Below are 12,857 nucleotides of genomic sequence, written 5' to 3'. Positions count from 1 at the left end.
CCGAGAGCGAAGGGTGGTCAGGGCTGAGTCGCGTGTGTGGCTGAAGGGGAGAGGTCGAGGTGGCGCGCGACAGAGACGTGGAAACCGCGCAAGAAAGTGACGGTGGGTCGCGACAGCGTAGTCAAAGAGAATGGTCGGCTGTAGGCTTACACAGGGGAGAGGAGGGGGGATGAAGAGAGAAAGAGAGTCGGCTGCCCGTGAGCACATACACACCGGCAATAGCCGAATGTGTGCTTTTCTGTTTATGGCAAGCGTCGTAGTTCATCCACGAACATGTCTTCTGCGACCATACTCGTGAATCACCTCTCATAGACACAAAATGTAGTTTAAATGAATTATAGTGCATGCAGAGCCCTCTTCTTATTTTTACCGACTCTGGATTGCCTCCATTTGTGGAAGGAGCCCAAGCGTCTCCCCAGGTGCGTTCCCACCAGCCGCGCCTGCTCACGCGCTCACGAGCCCACCGCGAGGCAGATGCTGCGATAGATCGCACCCTCCGTCTACACCCCCGGCTGTGCGCGTGCACGCCTCGCCCGCGAGGCCCCCCCGCCTCGTCCTCTCCCTCGTTCTCCCCGCCCTCCCTTGCCTCTGCTCCCTCTCAAGCCCGCGGTGTCGACCATCCCCACTCGACCCCCGCTCGACCCGGAGATCTCGACCGACGGAGCCCAAGTGCGCAGACCCGCTCCGCGCCCAAGCACCCGCCACCCACCATCCGTCACCCGCCACCCGCACGCTATACGTTCTCGATTCCCCCTCGCCCACAATTCGAGCCACACGGTGACCACCCGCGATCGCCCACGTCCATGTCGACGTATACGTACGCACCCCCCGCCACTCGCCACCGCTCGCGCAAGGGCAAAGAGGTCGACCGCCCGGAGGCGCATTGGCCCTCGAACGCGACGAACATGCGCCACACCGTCGACCTCCGCCGAGGGTGGGTACCATCTCCAGAGCTGCACGCGCAGGTGCTGCCTAGGCCATCGAGCCCTGCCGCAGCACCTATTGTGGCGGAGGAGTCTCGCGCCACCAACACCAGGACGTTCCCGACGACTACGACCATACCGGCACGGTCTGCAAGGAGTGCGCGTGCGTATGACGGAGACTATCCAGAGCAGGAAGAAAGGCACACGGGCCCCCACCACCCGCAAGCACAGAGACATACGCTCGGCAATGATATACCCCACACCCGGCGGAGCGCTTCGACAGCGGCATCGACAACATCGCGCACACAAACCGGGTCCATCGAGCGCGAAAAGCAGGAGGAGCGGTCGAAGTCATGGTTCATCGCGCTCTTAACTCGCAGTAGGTATTCACCGCCGCGCGCCTCGATCGTAATCCTCACGTGCGCGCGCACGACCGTCTACAGGGAAACGCAAACGGACCAGCGCGACCAGTGGTGACACAGGCGGGCGCGACAGCGTCGCTGAAAGTTGGGGCAGCGCTGCACACCGCGACCGCGCGCACGAAGTCGAAGAGCCCGCGCCCGCGCCCGAGCCTCTCCCAGAGATCACCCCCACACAGTGGCGCGCGTACGGTGTCTGGGCGCGCCCGCTGCTCGGCCCGCCGTGGAACATGGTCGTCCACAACGCCAGTACGTCCCCCGTCTCTTCCCCTAGCCTCTTCCACATCCCGCGCGTCCTCAACGAACGCACTCCGCACAGCGCCCCCGCGCCACGCTCGCTCGCTCAGCCCGCCACAAGTGGACGCGATGCTCGCCAGCCTGCGCGACGCGGACGGCTCCCCGCACCCCGAGCGCTGGGTCGCGCGCGTCGCGCACCCCGCCCTCCCGCCGCGCCCCGCGCTCTGGCCGACGCCCCGGCAGAGCTTCGACGCGGCCCCGGGCGCGCTCCAGCTCAACCCGTTCCTCCTGCACCCCCGCGCGGGCCCGCCCCCGCTCCACTTCGACCTCCGCGGCGCGCTCGACGGCGTCCTCTTCGGCGCGCCCCTCGCGAGCCCGTACGACGACCCGAGGGAGGAAGCGGAGGGCGAGCGGCCGCGCGCCGCGGACGCCTTCTGGTGCGACGGCCCGAACGGCGCGCAGCCCGCGACGTTCCCCGGCGTCCCCCGCCTGCGCATCACCGCGCTCGCCGACGACCCCGCGCCCCCGCCTTTCCCTGGCCGGTCACGGTCCTCCCCGGGGACGCCCGCCTGCCCGTGCGCGTGCGCGACGTGCTCGAGGCCCTCCAGCAGAACTTCGCCCAGCGCCTGCACCCCGACGAGTGGGCGGAGATGGGGCCCGCGCGCCGTGCGGCCGTCGGGAGGGCGTACTGGCTGAGGGTGAAGGGAAGGGCGCGGTGGGGTGGCGGAGACCGGGAGGACGGGGTGCGGAGGGTGGATTATCTCGGCGACCGATTCTGCTTTCGCGGTCTTGAGCCGGACGCGGACGGGAGGGGTTTATGATGTTCGTGGGCGCGCCGGCGTAGGAGGTGCGGAAGGCGTGTCGCGTCGTTTCGTACTCTCCTCTCTCTTCCTCTTTTGTGTTTCTCTGCGGGACTTCGCATGTCGCACACTTGCTTTTCGGAGTCGTTGGTACTTACGTAGGGTTGCAACGGAAGAATCTGTACGGCTGTACAATACATCGCTATGCTGTCCATTTTGCTATCATCATCTCGTTGTACTAGTATTATACCCAAGTGTTGCTGGCCTTTGCCTGCCGCTCCTTTTACGGGCAGCGAAGCTTGCAATGTCTTTTTACGATTTTTATCACCGACGGCGAGAGGTGTGATTAAGGTGCGGTCGCGAGCGGGGAGTGCCTCCAGATGTAGCGATGGACACGGTGCCGCCAGGCAAGCATGTGCCAACTTATGAAGGCTGTTAAAGGACTGGGACAGAATAGCTGTGTCAAATGAATGGACGTTGGCAGAGGGTCACGATGACCTGGCCAGTACTTACAACTTAATTTGTCACCGAGCCCTATGAATCCACACTGCAGTGCACACACATCGGAATATTCGGCCACCAATTCCGAGGTCCACGATGCGCATAATAATTATCGTTACGGTACTGCCATCACAGCTTACTAGGGTGTAGCTACGGGTATCGACGAACATGAGGCATGACGGGGCAATCGACGATCGACGTGGATGCGAGTGAATGAGCGAAGAGGACGAATGGCCAGAGGTGCGTGTGAGAATCGATGATGTTAAAGGATGGAAGATGAGGAGACGTCGAACCGGGCCCTGTACGCATTTTGCAGAAAGAGCATGCACTAGTCTAGGGAAGGAGCGTCCGTACAATGTGAGGCTGGTATCGGGACACCAATGGCACACTGAGCACGCGCCCGAGAAGATGCAAACGAAGGGGATGTCGACAGTCCATTGCCCGTGCACGAGACTACTGCTTGGTCTCCACCGAAACTACCGAGTCAGTTCTCCGCTTGCCACCGAGCTGTCCGAGTTTCTTGAGTCCTAACGACACGCTGCTTTTCTTCCGCCCATGCTGCTTCTTGCTGATGGCCGAAGCCTTGGAGTCGATCGACTTGATTGACGCTACCTCCGCCGTGGGATCGTCTTCAGGTTCGTGCTCATCAACGAGTACAACATCCTCTTCGCCCGCGTTGCCTGAGAAGCCCCCTGCGCCAACCAGTCGGATTGTTGACTCCGCTTCGTCGGCAGAGGCATCCGTAGCATCAACTAGGACAGTAGAATCGTCCTCGAGCACCACAGAACCCACAGGCTGAGAAGGGCCCGCGCTTCGATGACACCGTCCCGGAGAAGGTTCGTTGCGGTGCTAGGGGAGGTAACTGGGGTGGCGTCGGGAGATTCAACAAACGTTGGCTCGTGTGAGACCAGGGAAAGCTTTGGCGAGGGGGACCTTGAGCGTGCAACACGTGGGGGCACTGTCGTGAGGGGGACACTATTAGGGTCCTCAGCGGGACGTCCCTCGATATCGTTCTGAAGGGGGAAGTTGAGCGTGCTTTCGTCATCTGGCGTGAGGTTGCTAGGGGAGGGTAGGTCGACAGGCATGGGTGCTGGAGGCTTCGTCACGGATATTGATGGTAGTCTTGATGGCTGAGAGAAGTTCGTAACATTACCGAGGGGAGTAGGGAGACTTGACTCGTCTTGTGCCGTCTTCTCGTCGTCGGTAATGACGGGGACCGAGACCACTTGGCCCGTAGCGATATCCGTTGTTGAAGCAACGAGCACCGGCTCTATCGCCTTTCGGATGCCTTCTCCTGCGGAATATTACAACGAGGAAATAAGACGTTCGAGAAAATCAAACTCACCTTGCCCTTATCCGCTGCACCTTGCTGGAAGATATTCTCGGGCACAATCCCTGCGTCTATCCATCGCCGTACGCTCTTGTCTGCCCAGGCCTCGAGGACGTTCCAACCCTTGTACTCTCCAGACAGTTTAATCCCACCGGACCCAAGGTCGCCACCAGTGTCGCCCTGCCCGCCGCCCACGCCGTTGAAGAAGTAGTCGTTGTATCCAACGGAATCTTCGCTGCCTTCGCTCCCCTCGTGGCCCGGACCCATCTCATAACCCTCTCCATTCTCCAGGTCGTCCACGAACCCAGCGAGGAACTTGGCCCACCCCCCGGGGCCGTCTCCACGCCACATGACGACCTTCGTGTCGAAATCACGCCCGAACACGATGACCTGCCCGACCGCGCCGCCCTCGCCCGGGTTCATGTCGATCCCGAGATAGTTGCCCGCCTTGTCCGCGACGAGCGGGATCCAGCCGCGACACGAGTACTCGCGGCGGACCCACCCGGCGGGGATGGACTCCATCAGCTCGCGGAGGCCTGCGTTCGCGCCCGTGGCCGGGTCATCGTCGACCTCGCGCCAGAAGCGCCACTCCTCGAGCACGTCCTCGAGCGGTAGGAGAGTGAGCCGAAGAAGAGCCCCTCGGCGCAGCCCGCGGACGACTCTGGCTCCTGGCCGTCCACGCACAGGAAGGACTCCCGGACGGGCTGTGGAAGCGCAAAGCCAAAGGCCATCTCGGTATCCGCGAGGTCCTGGGGAAGGATACCGTAGTTGAGGGTGTCACCAAGCTCGGGGTACTCGCGCTCGAGCCACTGCCGGAGCCGGTTCCATGTGTTCGAGAGCGGGGGATACGGGTGGCCGGCTGGGACGATCGGGTGGTGGAGGGGGAGCACAGAGGCCTTGGAAGAGGGTGCGCTGCGGGCGCGTCAGCGCCTGGGATACCATGATGATACCGGTGTGCACATACGACTTAGGGACTTCGTAGTAGGGGCCCGACGGGGACGAGGGAGGGTAGGAGTAAGCTGGGATTCCGTACTGTGTAGACGCAAATGCCTCTCCATTGAACGCATCGGGGTGACCTCTGTTGGACGAGGACGTTGGAAGGCTGAAGGCCTCGTGGGTGGAGGTCATGGTCCTGCGGCTATTGCTGCGATTGCTTTTGTTTGAGAAGAGGCTTGCGAACCAACTCATGGCTAGGGAGGCCGGGGTCGGCACGGGGCGCAGTCGGAGAGGCAAGGGACAGGGCGGCGGACGGAAAGCGTATAGGTGAAGCTAGGCGAGACACGAATGATGCGCCTGACAAGCTGATGACGAAACGCCGACAGTCGACTGCGGGCCTTGACGGACGAAGAGATGGGCCAGACTGGAGAGGCCGGGGGCAGTGGAGGAGGTGGATGGAGAAGGGAGAGCAGCACAGCACCAACAGCGGAGGGTCACGAACGACGCTCAGCGCGGGTGGAGCCCGTCCACGGGCGGCTGCCAGGTTGCCTCCAGCTGATATGTTTGAAGGGGCGATCTCTCACCTAGGAGCTGCTCCTGTCCGTGCGGTCCTGACGCCGACCGTCTCGCACACGTGCGGATGGGAATGGCTGCAATACTGTACAATTGATTATGCAATGACGACTGTCCCGGGTGCGTACAAAAATACATATGCGGAAGGCTATCTAGAATGTCGCAACATGGCTCGAAACCTTGAAGTCGCACGCCGTCTTCGCCTTGAGCTCGTCCATCGTCACGCCCTCCGCGATATCGGTGAGCGTGAGCTCGCCTGCGAGACGATCGACCTGGAACACCGCCATGTCCGTCACAATCAAGCCCACCGACCGCGCGCCCGTCAGAGGCAGAGAGCATTCCTGCACAATCTTCGGCGTTCCATCCTTCGACACATGCTGCATCGTCACCATGACTTTCGTCTTGTCCGGGTTCGATACCAAGTCCATCGCACCGCCGATACCTGCGCGTCCAGTTAGCTGCTGCGTTCGTTTTAGAAGGAGCTAAACTCACCCTTCACGAGCTTGCCGGGGATCATGAAGTTGGCAATATCACCCGCTTGTGATACCTGCATGGCCTGATCGAGCAAAGTCAGCGCGTTTCGTGGAAGCAAAAGCTGGGTGCTCACTCCGAGACAAGTAATATCCATATGACCACCGCGAATCATGTTGAACGACTCCGCAGAATCTGTGTCGTAGTTAGCCTTTGTCGCTCGTCTGCGTGCTACACGGTCTAAACTCACCGAACGTGGATGCGCCTGGGAGGAGGGTGGTGGTCTCCTTGCCAGCATTGATGATGTCCCTATATGCAGATATGTTACTATTGGATTTCCATCAGCGGTCCGCCCTAAGTACTCACGCGTCAACCTGGTCAGGTGTGGGGTATGGACCCATGCCAAGAATGCCGTTCTCGCTCTCCAGCCAGACCTTGATCGACGGGTCGAGATGCTGCACGGCAACGCGCTTAATGAAAGCCCCTGGACTCCAGTGATAGACCGCGCTCACCTCAGGAATGAGTGTCGGGATGCCCACGCCCAGGTTGACGTAGAAGCCGTCGCCGATCTCCTTGGCCGCGCGCCTCGCGATCCGGTGCCTCCAGTCCTTCGACTTGTCAGCGTTGGCATTCGCAGCTTGTGTCTCCTCGCTGGGAGCGAGTTTGGTGACCTCGATAGCTTTGGGCTCTGTCGCCTGCACTATTCTGTCGACGTAGACACCGGGCACGTGAATAGAATTCGGAGATAAGCTTCCAACCGGGCTGCAGTGGTGTGATTGAGTTACGTCCGTTCGTTTGAATAAAAAACCCAGATTTCACATACACGATCTCTTCGGCCTCGACGATCGTCAGCTTGGCGTTGCGCGCGATGACGCCGTTGTAGTTGTTCGCCGTATACCTGTGTGAGCGGCGAGATGTCAGACGAGCGCTCTAAAGCCGATCACAGATCCGGCGCACCTGAAGACCAGGTTTCCAACCGCGTCCGCCTTCCACGCGTGGACGAACGCAACATCACCGACGACGCGGGCTCGAAAACAAATCGGCGACCACCGAAAATACGGGCCTCCTTCGGGTTTCCGGGGATCATGACGCCCGCTTTCATGCCACCAGGGTTGTAGCGGATGGGAATGCCGCCGCTCTCGACCGCGGTGTTCGCGCCGGTGGGCGTGAAGACACCCGGCTCGCCCGACGCGTGCGCTTGCAGACGGGCGACGAGCGTGCCCTGGGGGACGAGCTCGATGCCGACATCGCCATTGAGATAGCCCGACTCGAGGTACTTGTTCCTACACAGCGAGAGACCGCGCGGAACGGGTCAGCTGGCACGAGAGACGGAAATAACACGGGAAGGACGCACCCGCCGAGGTAGGAGATCATGACCGTGTCCAGCTGCTGCGTCTTCATGAGCTTCACTGGAGGGTGTGTCAACCGAGTGGATCTCCATGCGCAGAAGCGCTCCCACGGAATGCGCGCGGAAAGACGTACCGAGCCCGTGCTCGCCTGCGCCCGCGTTGTTCGAGACGGCGGTCAGGTTTTTTACGTCCGGTCGGCGCGCGAGTGCGGTGATTAGGGTCTCTGGGATGCCGCAAAGTCCGAAGCCTGTGGTGGCGCAGGTTAGAACGCCATTTGAGCACAGGGGCATTGGACGCACCTCCAGAGAGAATGGTGTCCCCGGTCTTGACGTCTTTGACGGCCTCGTCGACCGAGTCCCAGACCTTGGTTTTCTTGGGCGCGTCGCGGACGACGGAGTAGTAGCGCATGCGCGCAGCCACCACCAAGCGGCTGCTGCTATGCGAGCGGGGTATCGATACCGCGCGGGCCTTGAGGGCGAGCATTACGGATTAAAGTGGGAGGGGGTATGGGAGCGCGAAGGGTATCCCGAGAATGTCACGGAGAACGCGGGGAATGCGGGGTAGAGTGCGGGGAGAGTGCCTCAGCAGAAGCAGCCATCGCGGCTTATAAGCTGAGAGCAGTGCGGGGAAAAGACTTCCGGCAGATTTCCGTGCGGAGGAGGACGCGACACGCCCCATGTGAGGGAGGTGTGGACAGTGGCGGACTTGCCCTGAGGCGTGACTGCCGTCCCTTCCCCGAGCTCGAGCGCCAAACGGCTGCCAATCAGCTCGCCGGCCGCGTTCAGCCAAATCACTCGCCTAGTTCCGCACCCAAGCCGTCTTTCGGCGATGCGGTGGTTGCTCCAGACAACATCCTCGAACGCGTCTGGGGGTCCGTGGCGCGCCGTGCTTTGCCCAGCACCACGCAAAGTAGGAATCCAGAAGGCAGCACCCACGAGAAGAAGGAGCACTACAGACCGCCGTTTCCGAAGTAGACGGAAAATATAGAACGTTATACAAATCAGAGTCGCTATTTGGCACCGTCTATGGCCGCATCCGTGCTCACATTCGCCCGAGCGTGTCCGATACCATGAAGTCGCACCCGGTCTTCGCCTTGACCTCGTCCAGAGTCACGCCCTCCGCGAGTTCCGTCAGCGTGAGCTCGCCTCCCAACCGGTCGACCTCGAACACCGCAAGCTCGGTAATGATGAGACTGACGGTCCGAGCGCCAGTTAGCGGCAACGCGCACTCCTTCAGGATCTTCGGGCTGCCATCCTTTGCACAGTGCTCCATAACCACAATGACCTTCGTCTTGTCCGGGTTCGAGACCAGGTCCATAGCACCACCGATGCCCTTGACGAGTTTGCCCGGGATCATGAAGTTAGCAATGTCGCCCTTCTGTGAGACTTGCATGGCCTGTGCATGCGGTAACAGAAGCACACGAAGCGTTGTCAGCGCACTATCTCCCTTGACGGGCTATTGTCGGACTCACGCCAAGAATTGCAACGTCAATATGACCTCCGCGAATCATCGCAAAGGAGTCATAGGAGTCTGCAGACTTGTGGGTCAACGACAGCGATCGCTTTCACAGGCATCTCCTTACCAAATACCGTAGATCCAGGCAAAAGGGTAACGACCTCCTTGCCGGCATTGATAATGTCGCTAGAAGAAGAACGCTCATGTGAGCCCACAGTGAATAGACTCAGTACGCCGACACTCACGCGTCAACCTCCTCCTTCTTGGGGTAAGGACCCATGCCAAGTATACCGTTTTCACTCTGAAGCCACACTTTGACGTTCGATGGGAGGAACTGCAGAATCGTATCAGATCGCGTGCCTCCACTGAATTACGCTTCAGCCTGACCTCGGGCACAAGCGTAGGCATCCCAATTCCGAGATTGACATAGAAGCCGTCCTTGAGCTCTTTCGCCGCACGTGCCGCAATTCTGTTCCGCAACTCCAGTGCGCGCTGCTTCACCGGGTCCGCCGACGTCTCATCCTTGGCCGAGCCCTCCTTCGCGAGGGTCATGAACTCGATCTGCTTCGGCGCCGTCGCCTTGACGATGCGGTCGACGTACACCCCGGGCAGGTGCACCGCGTTCGGCGAGAGCGAGCCCACGGGCACGATCTCCTCCGCCTCGACGATCGTCAGCTTCGCGTTGCGCGCCATTGTCGCCGAGAAGTTGTTCGCCGCGTAGCGGAAGACGCAGTTGCCGACCTCGTCCACCTTCCAGGCGCGCACGAACGCGACGTCGCCAACGATCGAGGGCTCCATGACGTAGCGCCGTCCGTTGAACTCGCGCGCCTCCTTCTTGTTCCCCGGGATGGCGACGGATTTGCCGTCGGGCCCGAGACGAACAGGGATAGACCCTTCTTCGACCGCGGTCGACGCTCCGGTTGGGGTGAAGAAGGCAGGGTAGCCGGCGGCATGGGCATGCAAACGCGCGACAAGGGTACCCTGAGGGATGAGTTCGAGGGAGATTTGGCCCTTCAGGTACAAGCCTTCGAAGTGTTTGTTGCTGGTCCGTAACATATCAGAGAAACGCGGTAGGCGTATGTCGACGCGAACATACCCGCCAATGTAGGAAGCCATGACCCTGTCGATCTGGCCAGAATGCAAGAGCTTGCCTAGAGTTGTGGTGAGCGTTGTCGTTCAGCTGGCCACTTTTCGACACATACCAAGACCCATAACTCCAGAACCAACATTGTTGGAGACGACAGTCAGTTCCTTCACTCCATCCTTCTTCTCAGCGAGCGCGCCAATAAGCGTGTCTGCATCATGCTTGCGCGTCAGGTCCTTCCACCCAACCACACATGAATGCCAGACACTTACCAGGAGTCCCGCAGAGTCCGAACCCTTCATCACAAACCAGCTGAGATTACACTTCCACGCGCGCATACAGCCGAAGAGGTGACGCACCTCCGCTCAGCAGGACGTCCCCGCTCTTCACGTCCGCAATCGCCTCCTCGACCGAATCCCACACCTTCGTCTTCCCAGGAGCCTCCTCTGCGGCCGCGACGGTGCTGTACGCGCCACTCTGCACCCGAGTCGGCCCTCGGCCATGTGCCCGCGGCGGTACGCTGGTTAACGCCGCATGGTGTAGCGTTCCGTAGACGTTCCGTGTAGGCTGGTTCCGGAGGAGTGCGCGCGGCGCGATCAGTTGGACGGAACACGCTCGCCGAACGGTGTGCATCTGGGTAAGCTTCGCGGAGTCTGGGCTGGCTGCGGGGGTTGGTGGACGGAATGTGTGCGGGGCTTTACGGCGGGGCTGCGCGGGACGTGGCGGGGTGCGGGGAACTCGGGTGCGGGGTAGTCCGGGGTAGCTTGTTGGGCGTTGCGCTGTCGCCTCCGCGGTGCAGGTGGTCGTTGGTGGGAAATACGCGCAGTGTGGAGGAGATTGGGCATCGGCCAGCTAGCGACAGTCTATATAAGGGGGGCCGTCGGGGACGCATGTGAGCTAGTCGTGGGCATGTGAGGGAACGCGAGAACTGTTTTGGACAGGTTGGGATCAAATGCCCGTTCCGTACAACCCGCGTCTCAAGGGTCTCAAGCTTCAAGCTTCAAGTCTCAAGACTCGACACTTTCGCCTATGTATCTGTCACACAGGCCTGGAAAACATGCATGCAATTAATACCTGGGGGTGCTGAAGTTGTAGTCGAGCGACTCTGCAGCGACCTGCTCTAATCAGGACATTCGGAGTCCGGACATCGGTCTCATGACTTACCACAGGCGATAGGCCGTCGGCCGACAAGTTTCGGTCGACCTCTGCTTTCTGGTGACCGGAGCTTTGTATTAGCGCAGTCACATACATGTTTGTTCCTAGTCTACAGGTATATACTTCTTCCTCAGTGCTCACGAGACGTTGAGAGATCGCTTCCCTGGCAGTTCACCGTCTCCGCCCGGGGCCCTTTGGACGCGCGAAAGGTTTCTTGTCACCATCCGTTGCTGGTAGCGCGCTTGCCGCCGCGGTAGTGTCCGACAGTCCAAGCGAAGAGACAAGATACGCCTCGTCTAACTCCGCCGGATCCGAGGTCTCGATCTTGCGAGCGGCCAGGATAGACGAACTCCTTTCTGCAGCCAGCAAGTCCTTCACTTGCTTCACGACGGTCAAAACTGCACTAGAGTAGAGCATGCGATGGCGAACCGCAGATGACGGCGGGCAAGAATAGATGGGGACTGCATGCTGACAGTTTAGCCCGCGAAGTCCAGTTCAAGATGAGTCGTTCACTGACCAACCAGGCGAGAAGAGGGTGATGTGTAACTTTGCGGCCACGCGAAATACGCTAGGCCTGCGCGACGGTCAGTCGTTGTGAAGGGTATGCACAGAGGGACACTCACATGGGTCTGATGTCGGTAGAGAGCTCGCAAGTTGCGAGATGTCGATTGTGGAAGCAGAGGTCAGTTGAATTGCTTCAGTTGCCGGATTGATGTTCTGCTCATTGCTCAACACATGCAATGTGGGTTCGGGATCCAAATAGATTACTCACAAGGACAACGAGGTGGTAGTCATCGCTTGTACCCAGCGCTTTCATGGCTCCTTCTACCTCCGACGTCCATTCCATGGATATCCGCTCACCCACATGAGATGCTCTCGCCCGACTACCTTCGTAGTTGCGCCCGCCCGCTTCGCGCTCCGCGGCCTTGACTTCTTCAATCTCCTTCTCACGTTCACTCATGGGTTTGGGTGCTGCGAGGTGCTGCCTATGTTTCGAGTATGCCTCGGAAGTCACATCACTCTTGGAGGTAGCGAATATGTTATCTGAGAAGTGGGCTGCGCCGAGACCTTTGGTGACAGTGTTCCGGGTGGCTGCATAAACCATCTGTCGGGAACTGAGAACAGCACTGCAATTGTGCGTTATGACACTCACCTTGTCTCTGACTTTCGCATTGTCGGGGACATAGAACACGGCGAGCCAGTCTGACTGTGTTTCGTCTGTGCGGACGAGGACGTATGCGGGTTCGTCTTCTTCGAGAATCTCCGCCAGCCTGTCTAAGTCCTGCTCAAATCTTCCAGATGGAGGATAGGCACCGTTCGGAACCAGGGTTTCTGGTGGGATCGACAGGGGCATGAGCAGCTAGACGGTACATGTGGGCAGACGGAAGGAGCGACCATTCTGGATGGAGATCTTGAGAAACCTGATGTTGCTTGAGCTCACGGCATCTGAGAAGGCTGAGGCGAGCTCGGGCGAGATGGCAATGCCAGTGGGGGCGGACATGGAGGGCGATGTGCAGATCGGGGGAGGCAAGTACGAGGAATCCTGAGGCCTGAGGCCTGAGGAGGAGACGCGCCGGATGCCCGGATCGCGCTGCCGCAGCGGGGAATAACAAGCAGCACAGGT

The 12,857-nt window shown here is 60.2% G+C and overlaps 5 protein-coding genes across 5 annotated transcripts; 1 reads left to right on the top strand and 4 right to left on the bottom strand.

Moving 5' to 3' along the window:
- Positions 1-803: 803 nt before the first annotated feature.
- Positions 804-2,275, top strand: BXZ73DRAFT_72831 (uncharacterized protein; the record flags this gene model as incomplete). Its single annotated transcript, XM_048021800.1, has 3 exons — positions 804-1,302; positions 1,367-1,591; positions 1,662-2,275. The coding sequence occupies 3 exons, from the start codon at positions 804-806 to the stop codon at positions 2,273-2,275; spliced, it is 1,338 nt and encodes a 445-aa protein (XP_047883667.1).
- Positions 2,276-3,333: 1,058 nt separating this feature from the next.
- Positions 3,334-5,398, bottom strand: BXZ73DRAFT_86174 (uncharacterized protein; the record flags this gene model as incomplete). Its single annotated transcript, XM_048024104.1, has 5 exons — positions 3,334-3,691; positions 3,772-4,174; positions 4,246-4,813; positions 4,891-5,122; positions 5,175-5,398. The coding sequence occupies 5 exons, from the start codon at positions 5,396-5,398 to the stop codon at positions 3,334-3,336; spliced, it is 1,785 nt and encodes a 594-aa protein (XP_047883666.1).
- Positions 5,399-5,871: 473 nt separating this feature from the next.
- On the bottom strand, positions 5,872-8,022 carry BXZ73DRAFT_95461 (3-oxoacid CoA-transferase; the record flags this gene model as incomplete). The annotated part of the gene is made up of 12 exons (XM_048026792.1): positions 5,872-6,161; positions 6,212-6,275; positions 6,327-6,385; positions 6,441-6,499; positions 6,557-6,645; positions 6,703-6,952; positions 7,014-7,088; positions 7,148-7,217; positions 7,250-7,473; positions 7,545-7,599; positions 7,673-7,786; positions 7,839-8,022. 12 exons carry the CDS (start codon positions 8,020-8,022, stop codon positions 5,872-5,874), a joined length of 1,533 nt encoding a protein of 510 aa, XP_047883665.1.
- Positions 8,023-8,580: 558 nt separating this feature from the next.
- BXZ73DRAFT_37632 (3-oxoacid CoA-transferase) lies at positions 8,581-10,711 on the bottom strand (the record flags this gene model as incomplete). The annotated part of the gene is made up of 9 exons (XM_048018051.1): positions 8,581-8,934; positions 9,011-9,069; positions 9,122-9,180; positions 9,240-9,328; positions 9,382-10,036; positions 10,091-10,145; positions 10,197-10,289; positions 10,351-10,374; positions 10,438-10,711. 9 exons carry the CDS (start codon positions 10,709-10,711, stop codon positions 8,581-8,583), a joined length of 1,662 nt encoding a protein of 553 aa, XP_047883664.1.
- A 693-nt stretch (positions 10,712-11,404) lies between these two features.
- On the bottom strand, positions 11,405-12,734 carry BXZ73DRAFT_37317 (actin depolymerizing protein; the record flags this gene model as incomplete). The annotated part of the gene is made up of 6 exons (XM_048017974.1): positions 11,405-11,694; positions 11,751-11,807; positions 11,857-11,950; positions 12,006-12,338; positions 12,387-12,565; positions 12,629-12,734. 6 exons carry the CDS (start codon positions 12,732-12,734, stop codon positions 11,405-11,407), a joined length of 1,059 nt encoding a protein of 352 aa, XP_047883663.1.
- Positions 12,735-12,857: the final 123 nt, after the last annotated feature.

The sequence above is a fragment of the Epithele typhae genome (genome assembly GCF_022376455.1).
Source record: "Epithele typhae strain CBS 203.58 chromosome Unknown BXZ73scaffold_1, whole genome shotgun sequence".
NCBI lineage: Eukaryota > Fungi > Basidiomycota > Agaricomycetes > Polyporales > Epitheliaceae > Epithele > Epithele typhae.
The sequence above is the reverse complement of the archived record's forward strand: the minus strand, read 5'-3'. Positions and strand labels throughout refer to the sequence as shown.